Here is a 17,810-nt window from a genome sequence, read left to right on the forward strand (position 1 = left end):
GTCGTTTGGGATGTGACATCTCTATCACGGCACGTTGCCCAATGTGTCGGGGACACAATTCAGATCTATTTCACAATTTCAGATTGACATGATAAAAGAAAAATCCATTTAGAGATGGATGAAGTGGAAGAAAGACCAGGTAAACGATATCTGATATCTAAACATCTGCCAGAAACGATCTTGAGAGGAGAAAACAGAGCAGTGGTCAGTTCTGGGCTATGGGCCAACGTGGCTGAAATGTCCCAATAAAAGTTGATTGTTTGCCTTGACAGCAACATGAAGAAGTTTCACAGGAGGTTTGTAATGATTTGAGTATTTAACAGCTAACTGGCGAACCTGACACTTTGTATCCTGCATTTTTTGTTTTTTTTGTAAGAATAAAGAAATGCACATATTTACAGAGACATGTGTGTGTCTCTGTTTGTGTCTTCAGTGAATAAACGTCTTTGTTGCCTAAGCTGGTCCTGTTCAGACGTGTCAGTTTATCCCAAGGAGTGCATGTGGAGTGTTTCCATGAAGGTGGAGAGTCTCCACTGCTGCATGTATCTTTGTCTCACTCTACTGGACACAAGGTTTCATGAAGGCTGTTGGACTAAATGTCCTCTATACTGGATTCAGTCAATGTCTTCATGAGTTTGATGGTGATCAGTGAGACAAAAGGAGACAAATTCTGTTCTTCTGAATCTTTATTTCTCAAAACAAAAATGAAAAGTTTATTTTACATTGGTGTTTGAGTCTTTAGGTCAAACATTCAGTCACACAAAGCCAAGAGAGTCTACAGGCCTAGAAAATGGGAGTTCTCCTGCAGTCGTCATCATTTAATCTAAAAGGAAAAAACCACCATCAGGATCTGGTGACAGTTTTGCTCAGAGTAGAAACATAAAGAAGGGATCAGGTCAAGTTGCTGAAGTGAAGAGATGTGAAATACTCCACTGGAAGAAGACCTCAGAGTAGCAAAACTCACACTCACCCTGATGAGTGTAGCTGAGACACTATAGAGGACAGAGATGAGGAAGAGGACGAGGAAGGTGAGGGACATATACCAGCTCTCCACATCTATGTCTTGGTTGATGACGGCGTGAGTGATGTCATCGATGAAGTCACAATCCTGCAAGACCTCTGTGAAAGAATTAGAACAGAGAGATTTTCATGTTCATTTGGTCACTGCTTTGTAGCAGAGCAGAGGAGACTGCTGAGGAACATTGATAGAAAAATAGAAGTCCCTCTGAGAGTGCAGACTTCCACCAAGGAGGCTTCATGGACACAAATTCATGACTGATTTTTCTGTTTCTCCATCTTATGACTCGCTGATCCTGAACAGGATCCCTACCGCCTCTGGGAGCTTAGTACTTCTCCCTCTAAGTCTTTTGGAGATGTTGACCATGAAAGCAAAAACAGATCTTCTGGGTCACAAATCCAAAAGACAGTCAAGGCCATTCTTCTTCCCACCTTTTCAGACAGACCCCAGGATACGATGGGAAACTGTCTTTGACATGTCCAGAAAACTAATAGCTGCACCCTACCAGTGATCCAGAACAGTCTTCAGGATCCAGGATCTACAATTTGATCCACATCCTCTCTGAAAGATGATCACTTATTCATTGACAGATTGTCTGTCTTTCTACCAAATTTCCTCCAAATCTGAGATCAAGGGAGTTAATATACATGCAGTGAACACAGTGACACACGGGTGTGAAACACAACCACGATTGTGCAAGATCAGATCAGTGGACCCACTGGCACCTGGTTTTGATATGTTCAGGGACAGGGTGGTGGTTTCATGGGTCACCCTGCAGGTGTGGACCGCCCCGGATAACCAGCTGACTTGGGACGGATGAAGACGGCTGTGGGTGCTGAACTTTCCGTCTGGGCCTCTGTTCGGTTCACTGGTGTTGAAGTCCAAAAGCTCCGTGGTGTCATCAAGAAACCAAGTGATGTTAATGGATGCAGGACTGAAGCCAGACACCAGGCACACAAGTTCACCAGAGCCCTGCAGCAAGATGGCCGAAGGTTTCGCGGGGGTCACTGTGGCTGGAGGGAAAATGAGAATATTTGCAGGGGAGAAAAGCTGAATGCTCAAAGAAAAGCGTGTGCTCACCAAACACATCCTTGATAGAGCTTCTGAAGGGGGTTTCAGACGATTCATGCCTGACCAGGCAAGAGTAGCTGGAGCTCTGCTCCTCAGTGTGTGATGTATTGAGTCTGCTGCTCATTGAAAAGGTCCTGCTGCCTGCATCGTTCCATGCAGGGCTGTTGGTGAAGGTGCTTGATGGGAGTCTGAGGCCGTCCTTCTCCCAGTACACTATGATGTCCGCTGGGGAAAATCCAGAAACTAGACAAACCAGTGTGAGGACGTGTGACGCGGACAGCTCAGAGACAGTAGGTGGGATTATTTTCACTGTGGGTTGATAGAAGTCTTGAGAAAAAAAGAAGACAACACGATGCTTTAACGTCTGTCTTCAATGTTGTTTTAGAATAATGACTTTCTGATGCAATCTTGCCTTCTCCAACTATGTGAAGTAAAATACCTTTGCTCTTGATTATCGAGTCCTCAAAGCTCCGGGCGGAACATTTCTGCGTTCCTTTACAAGACACTTTTTTATGTGCGTGCCAGTCTTCTGCTGACACAGTCAGGAAGCTCCGTAGGGTCTCCGTGCCGTTCTTGTGACTCACAGGTTCCTCCGTATGGAAATTAAGTGAATATTTCTTCCCTTCCACTTCCCAGGAGACGGAGAAATGGTGAAGATGAGGACCAACCAGAAGACAGGTGATGGTCAACTGCCTCTTGTCCTGAGACTCCTGGAGTTGAGGCCCTTGGACATAAACACCAACTATCTGGCTTGATAGTGGAGTAGCTAAGAAAAAGAACATGACATCAGAAATGCAACAACCATCAAGTAATAATGATGAGGAGAAAATACGTCCGTCTGAAGACATGTCTGAGTATACATGTCTAGCAGATAAGATGCTTTTGGTTGCCAGCCAGCAGAAATGGTGTGTCTTTGGTTGTTCATCACCTCCAACCCTGTTTTCTTTCTCCAAAATACCACAGTTACAGGGTCAGAGGCTCAAATTAATTCAGGTTGAGGAAAGTGGGATGTGGGACAGGTGCACATGATGATCCTGTTTCATTGAGAACCTGACACAGCGTGCAGCGCTCCTTTTACTTCAGCAAGAGGTCTGAACTGGGACTGATGTAACAGTTGTTCAGTGAAAGTGGAGAAAAGTCAGAAAAGAAACAAATTGTTGGTGCGTGCAACACCTGCTGATCACGACTCTGCAGGATGTGAACTCTCTGATTTCTGAGGTCAACTGGAACGTACCATTAGACAACAAAATGCCATTCCAGCTGGACTCTGTTGGAATTCAACTGTTGCATGACTCAGCTGGGATAGAAATCCAATGTGTTCAACGTGAACATGATGATGGGATCTTGTTTACCTGAGCAGAGGCTGACGTTCTTTCTGACACTCTGATTCAGGGAGCTGTCAGAGACGACACAAGTGAAGACCTCCCCTGTTCTCCACTCCGTTTGAGGAACGTTGAGTTGGCTGGTCACTGCCACTCGACCGTCTGCAGCCATGCTGATGTGAGTACTTGAGGGAGGTCTTTGCTGAGACTCATGAAACCATGTAATTTGAGGGTCAAAGCCCCATCCAGAGCATACGAGTCCCTGTAGTCCTGAGTCTTCACTGGGGACCAGAAGGAGCTCCACTTCTGGGTACACTGGGGGACAGAGACACCAGTGGGTGTTATTCCACAAAAATAAAGCATAAACAGAGACATCAAATCAGCTGTTGTTAAGGTGGAGGAGCACAAGTCCTCCTACCAAAGACATTGCCAGTAGAGTTGGACTGGAAGCTGTGGGAGAAGCCTTGGTTCACAGTGCAGGTGAAACTCGTGTCCTTCTTCCAGTCGCTCGGAGACACAGGGAAGCGTCGACTGATTGAATGGAGGCCCGGAGCTTCAGGAAGATCCACAAACTGTTTGTCAGAAATATCAACTCCATTGGCCTGAAAGGTGATGTAGAGGTCAACGGAGACGAGTTGTGTGACATCACACTCAAGCACAGCGCTGCCTCCCTTCAGGAGAACTGGGAGAGATCTCCTGATCTCCACTGATGGAGCTGTAACTGCAGGTCCTGGATGATCCCAACATGGAACACAGATCTGATTTTAAGGTCTTTTACTCATAAACACACCAGAGTTTTATTTTGTCAAGTCAGCGTACCTGGAACATTTACTTCCTTCTCAACAGTCCCTGAGAAACAGCGATGTTCAGCTTTACATTTTAGAAGCTTCAGTTTTCTCCACTGACTGGAGGAAACGGTCAGATTGCTGATTATAAGGTGAGGGTTTGTCAACTGGGTCACTTGGTTATTGGACAGGAGTTTATCATCCATCAGCCAGGTAACAGTGGCATCAAATACAGTGTGGACTGAACATGTTGCGACCACATTAGTCTCTCCCATCATGGCAGTCTTGAAGCTTGGAAGCTCCACCTGAATGGAAGGAGGAGTGCTTGCCTGTGCTGCTGCCCAAAACAGAAGAAAAAGAAAGATTCCAACATGCATTGTAAAGCAATACTTCCCCCAAAATCTGTATTTTGCCTTTCATGTACTCAGAAATATGATGTTTTGTCTCCTTCCTGCATCACTTTTTTGACTCCAGAAAGCAGAAAGCCCCAGCCAGGTACATTCAGATTGAGGCTTATGGTGACTGACAGCTAACAACAGCAGAACTGTCCTAAAAATGTTCATTGAGGAGCTCAGGTTCATCGTCCGGTTCAATCCACATCTTCTTTATCCAGCTGCATGCTCAGAAATACACAAACACTTTGATGAGAGGTAAAAACAAACTCTTATTGTTTTAGCACTGAGAGAGGCGTGCTAGCACATTCAGTCCAATCAACTTCCTTGTGTTTGCTAGCGCTTCACAACTGAGTTGTTTGGGGATCATGAAGCATACAGCTGGATTAAGAAGACCTGGATTATACTGAATAATGCATTTAAGAGTTTGTAAACTGACATTCTTGGTCAGTTTTTGCGGCTGTTAGCCTCCAGTCACCGTTAGCTTCAAGCTAAATGTACATGGTCAGTTCAAGCTGCATCCTGGAGCCAAGAAGAGGTCACGTGGGAGGGAGAAAATACCTTCATGAACTCAATACTCCTATTTGAGAGTACATGAGAGGCAATTACTTTTTGGGTGAAGTATCACTTTAATGTGAAGCAGTCCTGATGTATCAATGATGATGTGTTCCTGCTGCATTGGGAGGCAGCAGCCACACAAACTTACTTTCACAAATACTGATTGATTTCTTCAACTCAGTGTTGCTGTGAGTGGACTTGCATGTAAACTCAGAACCGCTGGTCCAGGCTGTCATTTGTGGCTCAATCTCACTGCTCAGAGTGAAGGTTTTGGGCTCCTCCACACTTTGCATCTTTCTCTGAGTTTTCCGCACGTCTGAGTTCTGGTTGTCCTGTTGCCACTCGACACTCAGTGTGTCTGGAAAGAAGCCGCTTAGGGTGCAGATAAGTCTGACTGCTGACTTCCCCAAATGACCCTCCCAGACTGGGTATAATGTGATGTTTGGAGAGACAATCTGTGGAACTGAGGAAGAGAGGAGATGATTATTTTTCTTTATGTGGCCCATTTTTTAATGTTAGATGAGCTGATTGGAGCGCTTGAGTTCCACATACCTTCAGAATGACGTCACAGTTCTACATGTAATATCTTTACATTTACGCTAGATGGCAGCGTTCGACCGTTACAATGTCTGGTGTGTGAGAGTCAGGTGGAGGTCAGGCTGGAAGTTTGTCACACACATGTTGCAGGGTGATCAGAGCAAGCAGCAAGTGGAAGCTTTGCATAACACCAAGATCTCCAAAAAACACCAAAACCAGAAGTGAAACCAGCAAAGAGCAACGGTGCATCACGGACAGCAGGTGCAAGACGGGCTGATGCCAGCAGGAGCAGCACAGTGCACATTTAAATATCTCAGAAGAGTTTCATATCTCATCACATGCAGTTACAAGGCTTCTCAAGACTCTGCTGAAGGCTTTGGTTCACCAATCAAGTAGTAACAGATTCCAGAACCAACAAAGTATTTGCAATTTGTGTTGGTCTGTTGATTCCAGGTGGTGGAGACATGATGAACCCTTCTGAAGGATGTGTTTATTGAAGAAGAAGAACAATTAATTTCACAAAGCATTCAGTCAAAATATGAATAACATTTCATACACGTCAAGAGAAGAATTGACAAAATCAAATATCTTCATTTAAATGTTTATTTTCAGAAAGATGTGAAGCATTTGTGATTAAGATGGAAAAAAGACAGTTGTGATTACTTACATGACACAATGAGATTTTGAGAAACGTGAAAAATGTTTTTATAAACAGTTCACCTTGTTTCATTTCATCTGAAAAGAAGAAGAAATATAAAAAAGGATTAATGATACTGAAAAAAGATCAAATTCTCACCTCCCAGGTATGTGCAAATACATTAATGACCAATGTTTGTGGATTCCTGTTCCAATACTGCAGCATCATCAAATATCAGGGAGGATCATGGCTCTTCTACACACTGGATTTCTAGTCTAGTGACTGGTTTCAGAATTAATTTTGTTAAAATATTAATGAACCCATTTGATAATTAAATCATTCATTTCACTAAATTAAAATATATAATAATTATGAAATATGAAAATATCAGTTTAGCATAATATCATCAAAACCACCAATAAAAAATACTGCACATTCAATGCAACAGCTCTGAAATATGTCAATACCTGTTGTCACAGTGGGGCTCCCAAACAATTCCATATCTTAGTTGAGACATGACTTGATATCAAAATGTAATTTATAGTCAGTTCAGCTTCATGTTTTAATGAAGGCAGCTGTTTCTTTAACTCTTGTACATTCCTTCATGTCTGACTCTTACAGATGTTGCTAAATTTAGAGTTTCTCAGAGGTGTCATTGTCAGTGGTAAATCAATAATATCAGGATAACAGCAACGAGATGTTTTATACATTCATGGTGCGTTAAACATCGACTCAGTCAAAAGGGACACGCCAACGTTTTCGTAGAATATTGTGGTCCATTCTGTCCAGAGCCAGACAGGAAGACAGAGACCCTTCTCACCTCGGTGCTGCATTCAGGAGCTGACTCCCTCAGAGACCAGCTGACTGCTAGTGAGCTTAGCACAATGATGAACAAGGCTTCTGCCTCACAGTTGACATGAAATCACTGAGCTGAAACCACTTTCCTGACAGGACAGGCAGTGCTTTCAATCAACAGAACTCAACCTTTGTTGAATACTAGAAGAGCGACTGCTAGTATTAATCATGGGCCTCTTTGGAAGAGAGGTTGAGGAGGACCAAGACAAACCAAGACCACCAACATTCATGCTGCTAAGCTAACTAGCAGTCAGATTGACTCGCTGGGTCTCTGCTCCTGAATGCAGCACAGAGGAGACAAGGAATCGACCTTTCTGACTGACAATGAGAGCGCTTCCCAAAACGGTGGCATGTTCCTTTAATTCATGTGGTCAGATGTTACAAGATGTTGTCTGCAAACTCAACACCTTATTTGAAACGTTCCAGTCAACTCTCACGTCTCTTAGGTCTCCATTACCTTGAAAGCTGTGGTTCCAATGCTGAACAGCAGAGTGATGAGGAAAAGAAAGATGAAGGTGAGGGCCGTGTTCCCCATGTTGTCTTCTTCTGCCTCCACAGCGTTGCTCCATTTGTTGCTGGTCTCAATCAGGGTCCCTCTCAGGGAGTCTGTGCAGTAACACTTCAGTTAGTCTTTGAGAGAATCCACAGCCGGCATGTGAAGCACTGCTCACGTTACAATGAGCAATATTTCTCATGTTAGGGAGAGTGGACCCTCCTCAGAGTATAAATGACGGAACGAACAATGAAGAAAATAAATGTCTCTATGTTCTGGAGCGTTCCGTCAGGTCTAATAGTTTGACACGTCCTGCTAAAACACCAGTGAAGCCAACGACTACAGTGACTGGTGGTCCTGAGTTGCTTTGGAAAGACTTCATTTGTGGCTGTTGCCAGGGTGACTTTTGAAGGCTGCTGTTATCGGTGGACTGAGAGACTTCAATGCTCATCTCTCTAGTGTTGAGGGTGCAGGACCCAGCAGAGGAAACACACGTACACAAAGACAAGTCACACACACAGCGTTAATGCAACGTTTACATGTCAAAGTGAAGACACTTGATTCACAAAGACTAATTATGGCATGAATCGAGTGGCTGCATGTGTCACTATTGTAGGAGCGATGGTGGAGAGTGGAGTTCATCATGTTAGTGTCACCACTCGACATCTCCATTTGTGTTCACTAATAAGGAAGGACTTAGGAAAAATAAACACATGAACATGCAACGTACAGGAACAGAAGTGTTTTTTATTTTTTTGATTTTGAATCTGCATTAAAAGACAAACACAATCACATATCACAAGCAGCAAACATGAACCAACAAACAGCAGAAGACACAGCGACACAACTGAACATCTACTGGGCCTTGCAAGTGTCGGGGACGTTCATGTTGAGGTTGACCAGGTTGGTTTGTTCAAATGTTCTGTAGCCGATGGACCTGACAATGGCTTTAGGTGTGCTAACCACAGACTGGTGGTAAACGACACAGCTGTACACCACATCAGTCTGTTTCCACTGCTCCAGGCTGAGGGACAAGCGGCTGTAGACGGAATAGGATCCCTCTGTCTCTACGGGGTTTGTGGTTGTGAAATTGTGAGCTGCGTCTGCCGGCTCGTCATTGACAAGCCAAGACACCAAAACCTCGCGAGGGAAGAAGTCTTTCACATAGCAAGTCAGGGTGACCATTTTCTGTCTAGTGTGTTCTACTGGAGGCAGCATATACACTGATGGACACTGAGCAGGTTTTTCTGCAAGAGTGAGAGAACAATTAGGCTTCTAGGCACAGACAAAAGAACCTGGTGCAGGACACTGAGCACAGAGACGCTCTAATCAAGAAGATCAAAGAGAAGCTTTCTGTGATGTTCTTACCAATCTTTCTTTGATATCGTCCCTTTAGCTGGTCGAGCATATCTGAGTGTTGAACAACACAGATGCGTGTAATCCCCGAGCTCCATTCTTCATACGTGATGTCAAGTGGAAGGCGAACCTTCCCTGTTTTTCCTACTGGGGGGTTTTTAGAAGCACCAGCCATTTCATTTCCCAGCTCGTCTTCCCACCAAATCTTGTCTACAGACGGCACGTTTATCTGGACTTGACACACCACAGTTCCTTTTCGGTTTAGAAACATGTCCTCCATTGAGGGGGCCGAGATCTCAATGTCCACATCTGCCACACGACATCCCTCCCCTGATGGATGAAGAGTTCATTCACAGTTACTGCACATCTGCAGGTCAGTAGAATTCAAATGGAATGTTTTGAAGCAAAAGTAGAAATGTACTCACGTGAGGGATCAGCTGTACATTTATGGGTGATATCTGAGCGCGCAGTTGCACTACAGTTTTCACCTTTGCTTTTAAACTCACATGTTAACTTAGTATCAGGAGTCCAGTCACTGGACTGTATGGTGAGGAAACTGGCTGCACTGTACAACGTGGTTCCGTTCTCCGTCTTTCTTCCGTCAGAACTTGTTTTGTACTCGTATAATTTACTGGTGATTTCCTCTTCATTTCTCAACCACTTGATTTCATAAACTTCTGGAGAAAAGTCTTTGGCAAAGCAGGCGAAGGAAGTCTTGCTTTCCTCATCAGAGGAGACCAACACTTTAAGAGCCGGCGGCTCACAAGGCACCTCTGAAAAATAAACACACACACACACAGATATATGGATGCAGAAGCCAAGAATACCACACATAGAGCATATGCAGAAGCAGATTTGATCAGGATTTGTCATAAACGTAAGACATGAGCGTCTTTGTGAAAACACAGATGATTCTCCACGTAGAGACACTCAAGCTCGTCAGAGGGTGGAAAAGAATCCTCTGGTGTGCTGGCTTCTGCATATACACTGACTGTTCAGGCAAGCCAACACAGATTGAAGGTGACAGATTAAACATTTGTTATGAACAGGGAATGTTAATCAACAACAAAGGTGGAGGCAGACGGAGGATAAACTGGGATTATTCTGCAGGAAGATGCGACAAGCATAGCAGTCGTGTTCTCAGACAGGTGACAGAGGCTCAGCAGTTAAAGGAGAGCAAACTCCAGCCTTTCCATCCCACCTCCCTGTTTGCTTTGGTGGGCTGAAGAATGACAACATCTCATGAACTGTTCCATAACTCATTTCTTGAATCATTTCAACTCAAGAATGTGTCATTTGACTTAGTTATTCAACATCAGTAAATGTCTATTCATATTCTAGTCATAACTCAAATTTAATTTCAAAATACAATAAATTGATACATAAATAAATCCATACATTTGAAACGTGCATTTCTCTGATGCTGTTTTGTACATTAATATGTTGGTTATATTTTACATTCAGGACGAGATGAACTCTCAGTTATTGTTCTCAAACTGAGCGGGAATGTTTGTACGATCGACACACAGACTTTAGAATTCATCCTCATCCTACTAAACACACACAAGGCTCATTCAAGTCTTTCTGTGTCCGTGGGACACAGCACCAGTCTTACCTTTTTTGACAAGTGTCGCCTCAGTGTCTCCCACTGCATGGTTGGCAACACATTTAAATTCCTGCATGCTGTCCCAGTCCTGTCTCCTCACATGGATTTGACTGATTTTTGTGTAAAGGTTGTTCTTCAGTACTGGGGGGTACTGAAGAGAGTCCGTCAAGGCAGTTTGTCCTTTGTTCCATGTGAAGGTCAGTGCAGAGGGTGTGAAGCCGGTGGCAAGGCAGGCGAGAGTGACCATGTCTCCAGTCCCAGAACCGCATGACACCAGAGGAAACACAGTCGGCCCACTCTGAGATGCTAAGAGAGGAAATATGAATAGAATTAGAAATATACATTTTTCAACAAGACAGCAACATTTTATATGGATTATTATTATTATTAACATATATGACCGTTTATTATTATTATTATTGTTATTGTTATTATTATTATTAATAATAATAATAATAATAATAATAATAATAACAATAATAATCATAATTAGAAGAAATTCGTATTCGTATTAGTTGAAGTATTGTACTTTTGGAAAAACAGTTCCAAAGTGCTTCACAGTTCTAGATAAATTACACAAACTTCAGGATGCAGAAACACAATTAAAACAGACAGTTATGATAAAACAAGCTGGATAATCATAATAATGATACAGAAGCTGGTTATTACACCTTCTTTTAACAAAACCCATCTTACAAAAAACACAGTTTAAAATTCCACGCAGTCATGAACAAATCGCCACCTTCTTAAAATAATTGCTTCACATGTCATTTTTTTACAACTTTTTTTTCCTGAATAAATTCCTTGTGATGTTTTTTCTCCAGTTTTTTGTTTTTCCGAAAAACTTGAAAAAAAAAAGCCAAAGGTAATTATTGTCAGAAGCCGACGAGATCGATCTTTGAGTCGGCCCGTCTCCTTCATTCACGTATCTTTTTTGGACGCTTCTTCCTCAACAGTTGCTACGTTTAAAAAATTTGAGTCAGACAGAATAAAATTACGAAGGTCGACCTACGAAAAAACGTTCTCATTCATAATTCTTGAAATTGGACTGAGTTGAAGTCACAAATGGAGAGAACAAACTTCTTAAAAAAAGATTTGTATTAATGATATATAAAAATGAAAAATATCTATATTTTTCACAAAAAGCGATTATTTAAGAGGAGAGAGAGAGTTCTTACCTGATGTTACAGTTACCGTTGTCCCCTTTCCCCAGTAGTCAAAGTAAGCATAGTAGCACAGTGTTGAATCTACTCTACTGTCAGTACTAAAACTCTTTCTACTCATGTGAAGAATAAAAACTCTCCCTTTTCATTTGTTTAATCCCACAAAGGTATAAAATCAATGATCTTAAATCCTCTTAATGTGTAAAGACACATTAAGAGGACATCTGATCTGCTGAGAAGTTACAGTACAACAGACATCAGAACAGCCAGCAGGAGATTTTAGACAAATCTTACCTGGTGTGACTGTTACCGTGGTGCCGCTCCCCCAGTAGTCAAAAGCCCAGTAAGCACAGTGAAATATTCCATTCACACTTGTGACAAAAACCCACCACCATCCCGTCACCTCATGACATACGGAGCATTTTAGGGGTTTTAAACAGATCGAAACATGGAATCAAGGTTTCATTGACATTTCATGTCATTTCCTTCTCTAATCATAATAAAAGCACATACCTGAGGTGACGGGGATCCTTGTGCCTGACCAATAATGACCATCGCATACAAAACCTGTTCCCAGACAACTCTCCCTGCCAGCTTCCACACAACAATCTGCCCACAGACATTTTTTCTTTGGTTTTTGCACATTTGGAGTCAGAAGATGAAAGAAAACAGGATGGTCACCACCAAACTGAATTAACATCAGAGTTTATCATGAACCTCACATTTTATCAATGAATGAAGTATGTAGAGTCCAGAATTGAGTTCTTGAAAAATATCAATTGAAATCAGAATGTGGAAGAATGTAGGATTGCTTACCTGAAATTACTGGAACATCGAACCTTTTCCTCAGTAAACAAAAGCATTTCCACAGCGTGAAATACCAGCACGAGCAAAACAAGCTGATTATTGTATCGACAAAGATCTCACATTTCTCCAGCATTTTTCCGTCTTCTTTCCATATTTAATATAATATACTATATATTAGACTGCATATTTAAAGTAAATAAACTGGATAACTAATGAGTCGTCTTCACTCTCAATGGAAATTATGAGATGATACTTGTGTTCCTTTTCATCCAAAGTCAAAGCAGCCGTTGTTTCCAATCTGCTTCTAATCTCAGTTTAAAACAAGACAGCTCAAGTGTTTTACTGCCAAAGCGTTTCTCAGCACACTGTTATTGACCCCTTCCTCTGGAGATATTCATTTCCTGTGGTCTTGGTCTGCTTATATAATAATGTGTGTCTTTCCAACGGTTTGTGAAAACTTCCTCTTTACTGAACTCTCTGTCAGCTCCGCTCCCTGCAGGATAGAGTTCAGACAACAAGAACGTCATTGAACCTGAAACTCAGCACTGCCAGCACCACCACTGCTTCTACTACCAGTACTACTTCTATTACTAACATAATTACTATGACTACTACTACCAGTACTCCTACTACTTATTATCAGGATAATGGAATAATAATAAGATGGAGTCTGTATCCATGCAGCAGCCTACAAGCCTTGTGTTTATTTTAAGGCTGATAGATTCGTATCACCCCCTTAGACCACAGATCCCATCACCACACTGAACCACTTGGAATCAGCAGCTTTTAAAAACAAAAACAGATCAAAAGATTATCTCACACACACACACACACACACACACACACACACACACACACACACGCACAGATATATATATATCTGTTAAACAGGGGTGTTCCTATTGTGATCCTGCCCCCGACCCTGGGGAGGAAGCCAACCTGCAGGTAACAAGAGCCAACTACTACTCTAAACGGCTGCCAGACTCTAGAAGAGGCAACCATGTCTTTGTAGGCCATTTCTCTTCTTCTTAGGCCTGTTGGACGTTCATTGGCTGCTGCTCTTGCAAAATCAATCAGCATGACCTGGTATGGACCTGGTCTTGTTTCACTCCTCACTGATTCACCTCCCTAGTAGGGGTGTGAGTCCTAACCCCAGCATGATCTGAAACCAAAAAAAGGAAACTGTGATTTCACTCTCAGGTTTGGACGTCAGTGAGCAAACTGATGCTCTAAACATTGACATATAGTAGTTATGACTGTTCTGCAACAACCCAAGAAATCAGCCTCAAAAAAGTGAGGTCTCACTGTATTTGCCACTAACTAATATCTGGTCCACATTGGGAGTACCTACTTCACGTCTTCCATTCACCATACAAGCTGTGCAGTCTCTTCTCTTAGTCTTTATGCTTCTGTCAATGCCCAGGCATCATACAGAGGCCCTGCGATACTGTTTCACTTTCATGATGCCCAGAAGCCCCTCGTGTCCCATAGCCAGGTTGCCTTCCCTGAGAGTAGTGGGGACGACAGAGTCCCTGTGCCACATAGACATCATTCTTGGACGATATTTCACCCCCGACTCTGTGAAGGGGAGTAGTTCTTGGGGAACATCTATAGGATTCTCCCACCAGTGACAGATCCTCAGGGGTTTGTGACCTGACCCAGCTGTACCAAGCAGATCCATGAAGGTCTGGTGGTTTGTCTGCTGCATGAAATCTCACCAATGTAGCTACATGTGCTACCACTCACATGCCCTCACACAGGCCAGTGTCTCCCACTCACCCAGTGAGTGTTGTTGTTCAGTTGGGGAGAGGGACAGGGAGGATGCAGCTGGACGTTCACTGATCTGGGACAACACAGCCACCACCACTGTTTTGGAGGCATCATGGTGGAGGAAAGTGGAGTTTACTGGGTGGGAATGTTGCTGCACAGGTCAGGAAGAGGTCTGTGCATTGAGGTGATGACAGCACCAGAACAGGCAGGTGTTCATGTCCAGGTAGCATTTTTTTGAGGAAGCTCTCTGAGGAGGGCAAATTTGGAAGAACATTGGGGAGGAGGTGGTGGGCTGTCATCCCCAGAAACAACACTGGTTAAACTGGACACAGCAACTCAGGGAGGAGCTTTATGGCCGTTTGAATGAATGACACTGATGCCTGTAGCAGTCAGGTGGCACCCCACAAACTCAATGACACGTGTAAAAAAAATGCATTTTACTGCATTTAGCGTGAGGTTGTGTTTCCTAAGGATGTCAAACATCCTTGTCAGGTGTGTGTCCTCAAGAACTGGTGTTGTACTACCATGTCATCTGTTACGTTTGTCAGTCAGCACACAAGAGACAATGTAGGGCCACACCTCAGCTGGAGGAGACTTCTCAACTTTTGGCCGCCCCGAGGGAATGATCTGCTGTAGGTGTACAAGTTCAAGACATTCCTCACATTCAGCTTTAAAATCAGCAAACGGTAAAGCAGTCTGGAGAGGTGAGATCCCAGCAATCTCTATGACTAATTCCTGTTCAGGGTCTGTGGCTGCATTTAAGTTGGTGGGGGGAAATCATGAGAGATAGTCTACCATCATGTTCTGGTAATCTGGATGATACTGCATGTCATACTGGAAACATATCAGTCGAGCTGACCAGCATGCAATGCTGATGGCAGCTCTGTTATTTCTAGGGCGCTGAGAAGTGAGGCGAGAGCTTGGTGATTGGTTCTGTGTCCTGACCTGTGGCCCCACATGAAGTCCTCTATCGTTCAACTGCCCATACATATGCAAGTGCTTCTTTTTCTATTGTGTACTTCCTTTCAGCAGCCTTTCATGATCTGCTCCCTCTTTGTAACTGTAACTCACTCTGATCAGTCGACCGGAGCAAGTGGCACAGTGGTGCAACCGCTGTTGCGAATTTTGGCAGAAACGTACTGAACCAAGAGGTCAGGCCCTGACATGAGTTACGCTGCCATGTCCTCCAGGACAGGAGCTTCAGCAATAGCAGTCATATGATCCAGGCAAGGGTGCAGGCCGCCTTTGGACATAACATGTCCCAGAAATAGAATACTTGTCTGCCCGAATGAACTTTTGTCTCAGTTGATTTGCAGACCGGCCGCCTTAAGGTGCCTCAGAATGACTGAGGAAAAACTCCATAGAAAACCCTTTTGACTGGGAAAAATCTGAGAAACCTCAGGTTGAGAAACAGAGGAGGGATCCCTCACCCAGGATGGACAGACATGCAGTCGATGTTGTTACAGACAAGAAAAAAGTTTACAATAGAAAATGTGGGAAATTTGGAAATGTTAATAACAGTTGAAGAAGGAAGCTTCTGGTAGGGGGGGCAGGGAGAGTAAGCCAGCTTGATGGGGGACTGGATGGCAGACTGGAAGGGGAGCGCAGGCCAGTGTAACAGCAGGGAAAAAAAATGGGGGGTGGGGTGGGGGGGGGGGGGGCGATGCAGGTTGATGCAGACGGACGGAGCTCCGGTGGATCTGTGGAAACACAGAGAGACTGCAAGACCCCAAGGATGTGTCCCCCAGCAGTCTGAGCCTATAGCAGCATAGCTATAAATTGTTCAGAGCTACCTGAACCAGTCCTAACTGAAAGCTCTGTCATAGAGGAAGGTCTTAAGCCTGGACTTAAATGTAGTCAGAGTGTCTGCCTCTCTGACCCATGGAGTGAGCTGGTTCCACATTTAAGGAGCACGGTAGCTGAAGGCTCTACCTCCCAGTCTGTTTTCAGAGATACTGGGAGTCACTAAAAGACCTGCATTCTGGGAGCGGAGTGCTCTGGTAGGACAGTAGGGACAAATGAGTTCTTTCAAATAGGATGGGGCTTTATCATTAAGAGCTGAATAAGTCAGCAGAAGGATTCTGAAGTCGATTCTAGATCCTACAGGAAGCCAGTGGAGAGAAGCATGAATGAGAGAGATGTGTTCTCTCTTCTTAACTCCTGTCAAAACCCTCGCTGCAGCGTTCTGGACCAGCTGGAGACTCTTTAGAGAGTTTTTGGGACATCCTGACAAAAGAGAGTTGCAGTGGTCCAGCCTAGAAGTGATAAATGCATGCACCAGTTTCTCAGCATCACTCGGGGAAAGGATATTCCTAATCTTAGCGATACTGCGCAGATGGAAGAAGGCGGTCCTAGTCACATGCTTTATGTGGGAGCTGAAGGAAAGGTCCTGGTCAAAAATGACTCCAAGGTTCCTTGCAGTTGTACTCTGGGTCAGGGTGTTGCCATCAAGAGCAGTGATCTGATTAGAGAGCGTGTCCCTGAGGTGTTTAGGTCCAAACATGACCTCAGTTTTATCTGAATTTAGTTGTAAGAAGTTAGAAGACATCCAGGATTTAATGTTTCTCAGGCAGTCTTGCAGATTAGTTAACTGGCTTGTGTCGTCTGGCTCCATCGACAAGTAGAGTTGCGTGTCATCCGTATAACAGTGAAAGTTGATTGAGTGCTTCCGGATTATCTCACCCGGGAGCATGTAAAGAATGAAGAGAATTGATCCTAAAACTGAACCCTGTGGTACACCATATAACATAACATGAACAAACTGAAACCTGTCAGAAAAGTATGACTGAAACCATTTTAGGGCAGGTCCTTTAATCCCAATTTCATGGTCTCTAGACTCTGTAGCAGGATGCTGTGGTCGATGGTGTCAAATGCAGCACTGAGATCCAAAAGTACAAGTACAGAGACAAGACCTCTGTCTGAAGCTATAAGAAGATCATTAGAGACTTTGACCAGTGCTGTTCCAGTGCTGTGGTGTTCTCTGAATCCAGATTGGAGATGTGTGCAGAGAGAGAGTGCATATGTTCATGTAACTGCTCCAGAACAATCTTCTCAAGGATCTTGGAGATGTAGGGAGGTTGGATATCGGCCAATAGTTGGCTAACACATTTTTGGTTATTACTTGCTCATCTCTGTGTGGATGAGAGTAATGCAGCATTTTCCACCGCTTCCTCCACCTGGTAAGCAATCACAAGGACTTTCTCCAGCGTGAGATTATCATCCAGTTGTAAATTGTCCTTCACGGTGTAGGGAAAAGCAGTGGCAACTCGCTGATCCTGCATCAGTTTACTCTTCACGTCTCCAAACAGGCATGGCGTGACCAAAGCTCTCAAAGCTGCAGCATACTGGGTTGCCGTTTCATCTGTGCATTGCAGGTGCTCTCTTAACGCATGTCTGCATGCTAACACATTTACTTTTGGCACAAAAAGCGCAGCCATGGC

The 17,810-nt window shown here is 43.7% G+C and overlaps 2 gene segments (V, D, J or C); both read right to left on the reverse strand.

The window, feature by feature from the left end:
* Nucleotides 1-675: 675 nt before the first annotated feature.
* On the reverse strand, nt 676-5,702 carry LOC147245162 (Ig heavy chain C region, membrane-bound form-like). The segment is given in 9 exon segments: nt 676-823; nt 971-1,119; nt 1,744-2,031; nt 2,099-2,416; nt 2,529-2,855; nt 3,442-3,726; nt 3,830-4,141; nt 4,231-4,533; nt 5,295-5,702. Coding segments are annotated over 9 exon segments (2,349 nt in total).
* A 575-nt stretch (nt 5,703-6,277) lies between these two features.
* On the reverse strand, nt 6,278-12,766 carry LOC147245163 (Ig mu chain C region membrane-bound form-like). The segment is given in 6 exon segments: nt 6,278-6,418; nt 7,633-7,781; nt 9,037-9,354; nt 9,450-9,797; nt 10,640-10,936; nt 12,610-12,766. Coding segments are annotated over 6 exon segments (1,245 nt in total).
* Nucleotides 12,767-17,810: the final 5,044 nt, after the last annotated feature.

The sequence above is a fragment of the Aulostomus chinensis genome, chromosome 18 (assembly GCF_037954235.1).
Source record: "Aulostomus chinensis isolate RoL2024-O1b breed Wild chromosome 18, RoL_Achi_v1.0, whole genome shotgun sequence".
Lineage (NCBI taxonomy): Eukaryota > Metazoa > Chordata > Actinopteri > Syngnathiformes > Aulostomidae > Aulostomus > Aulostomus chinensis.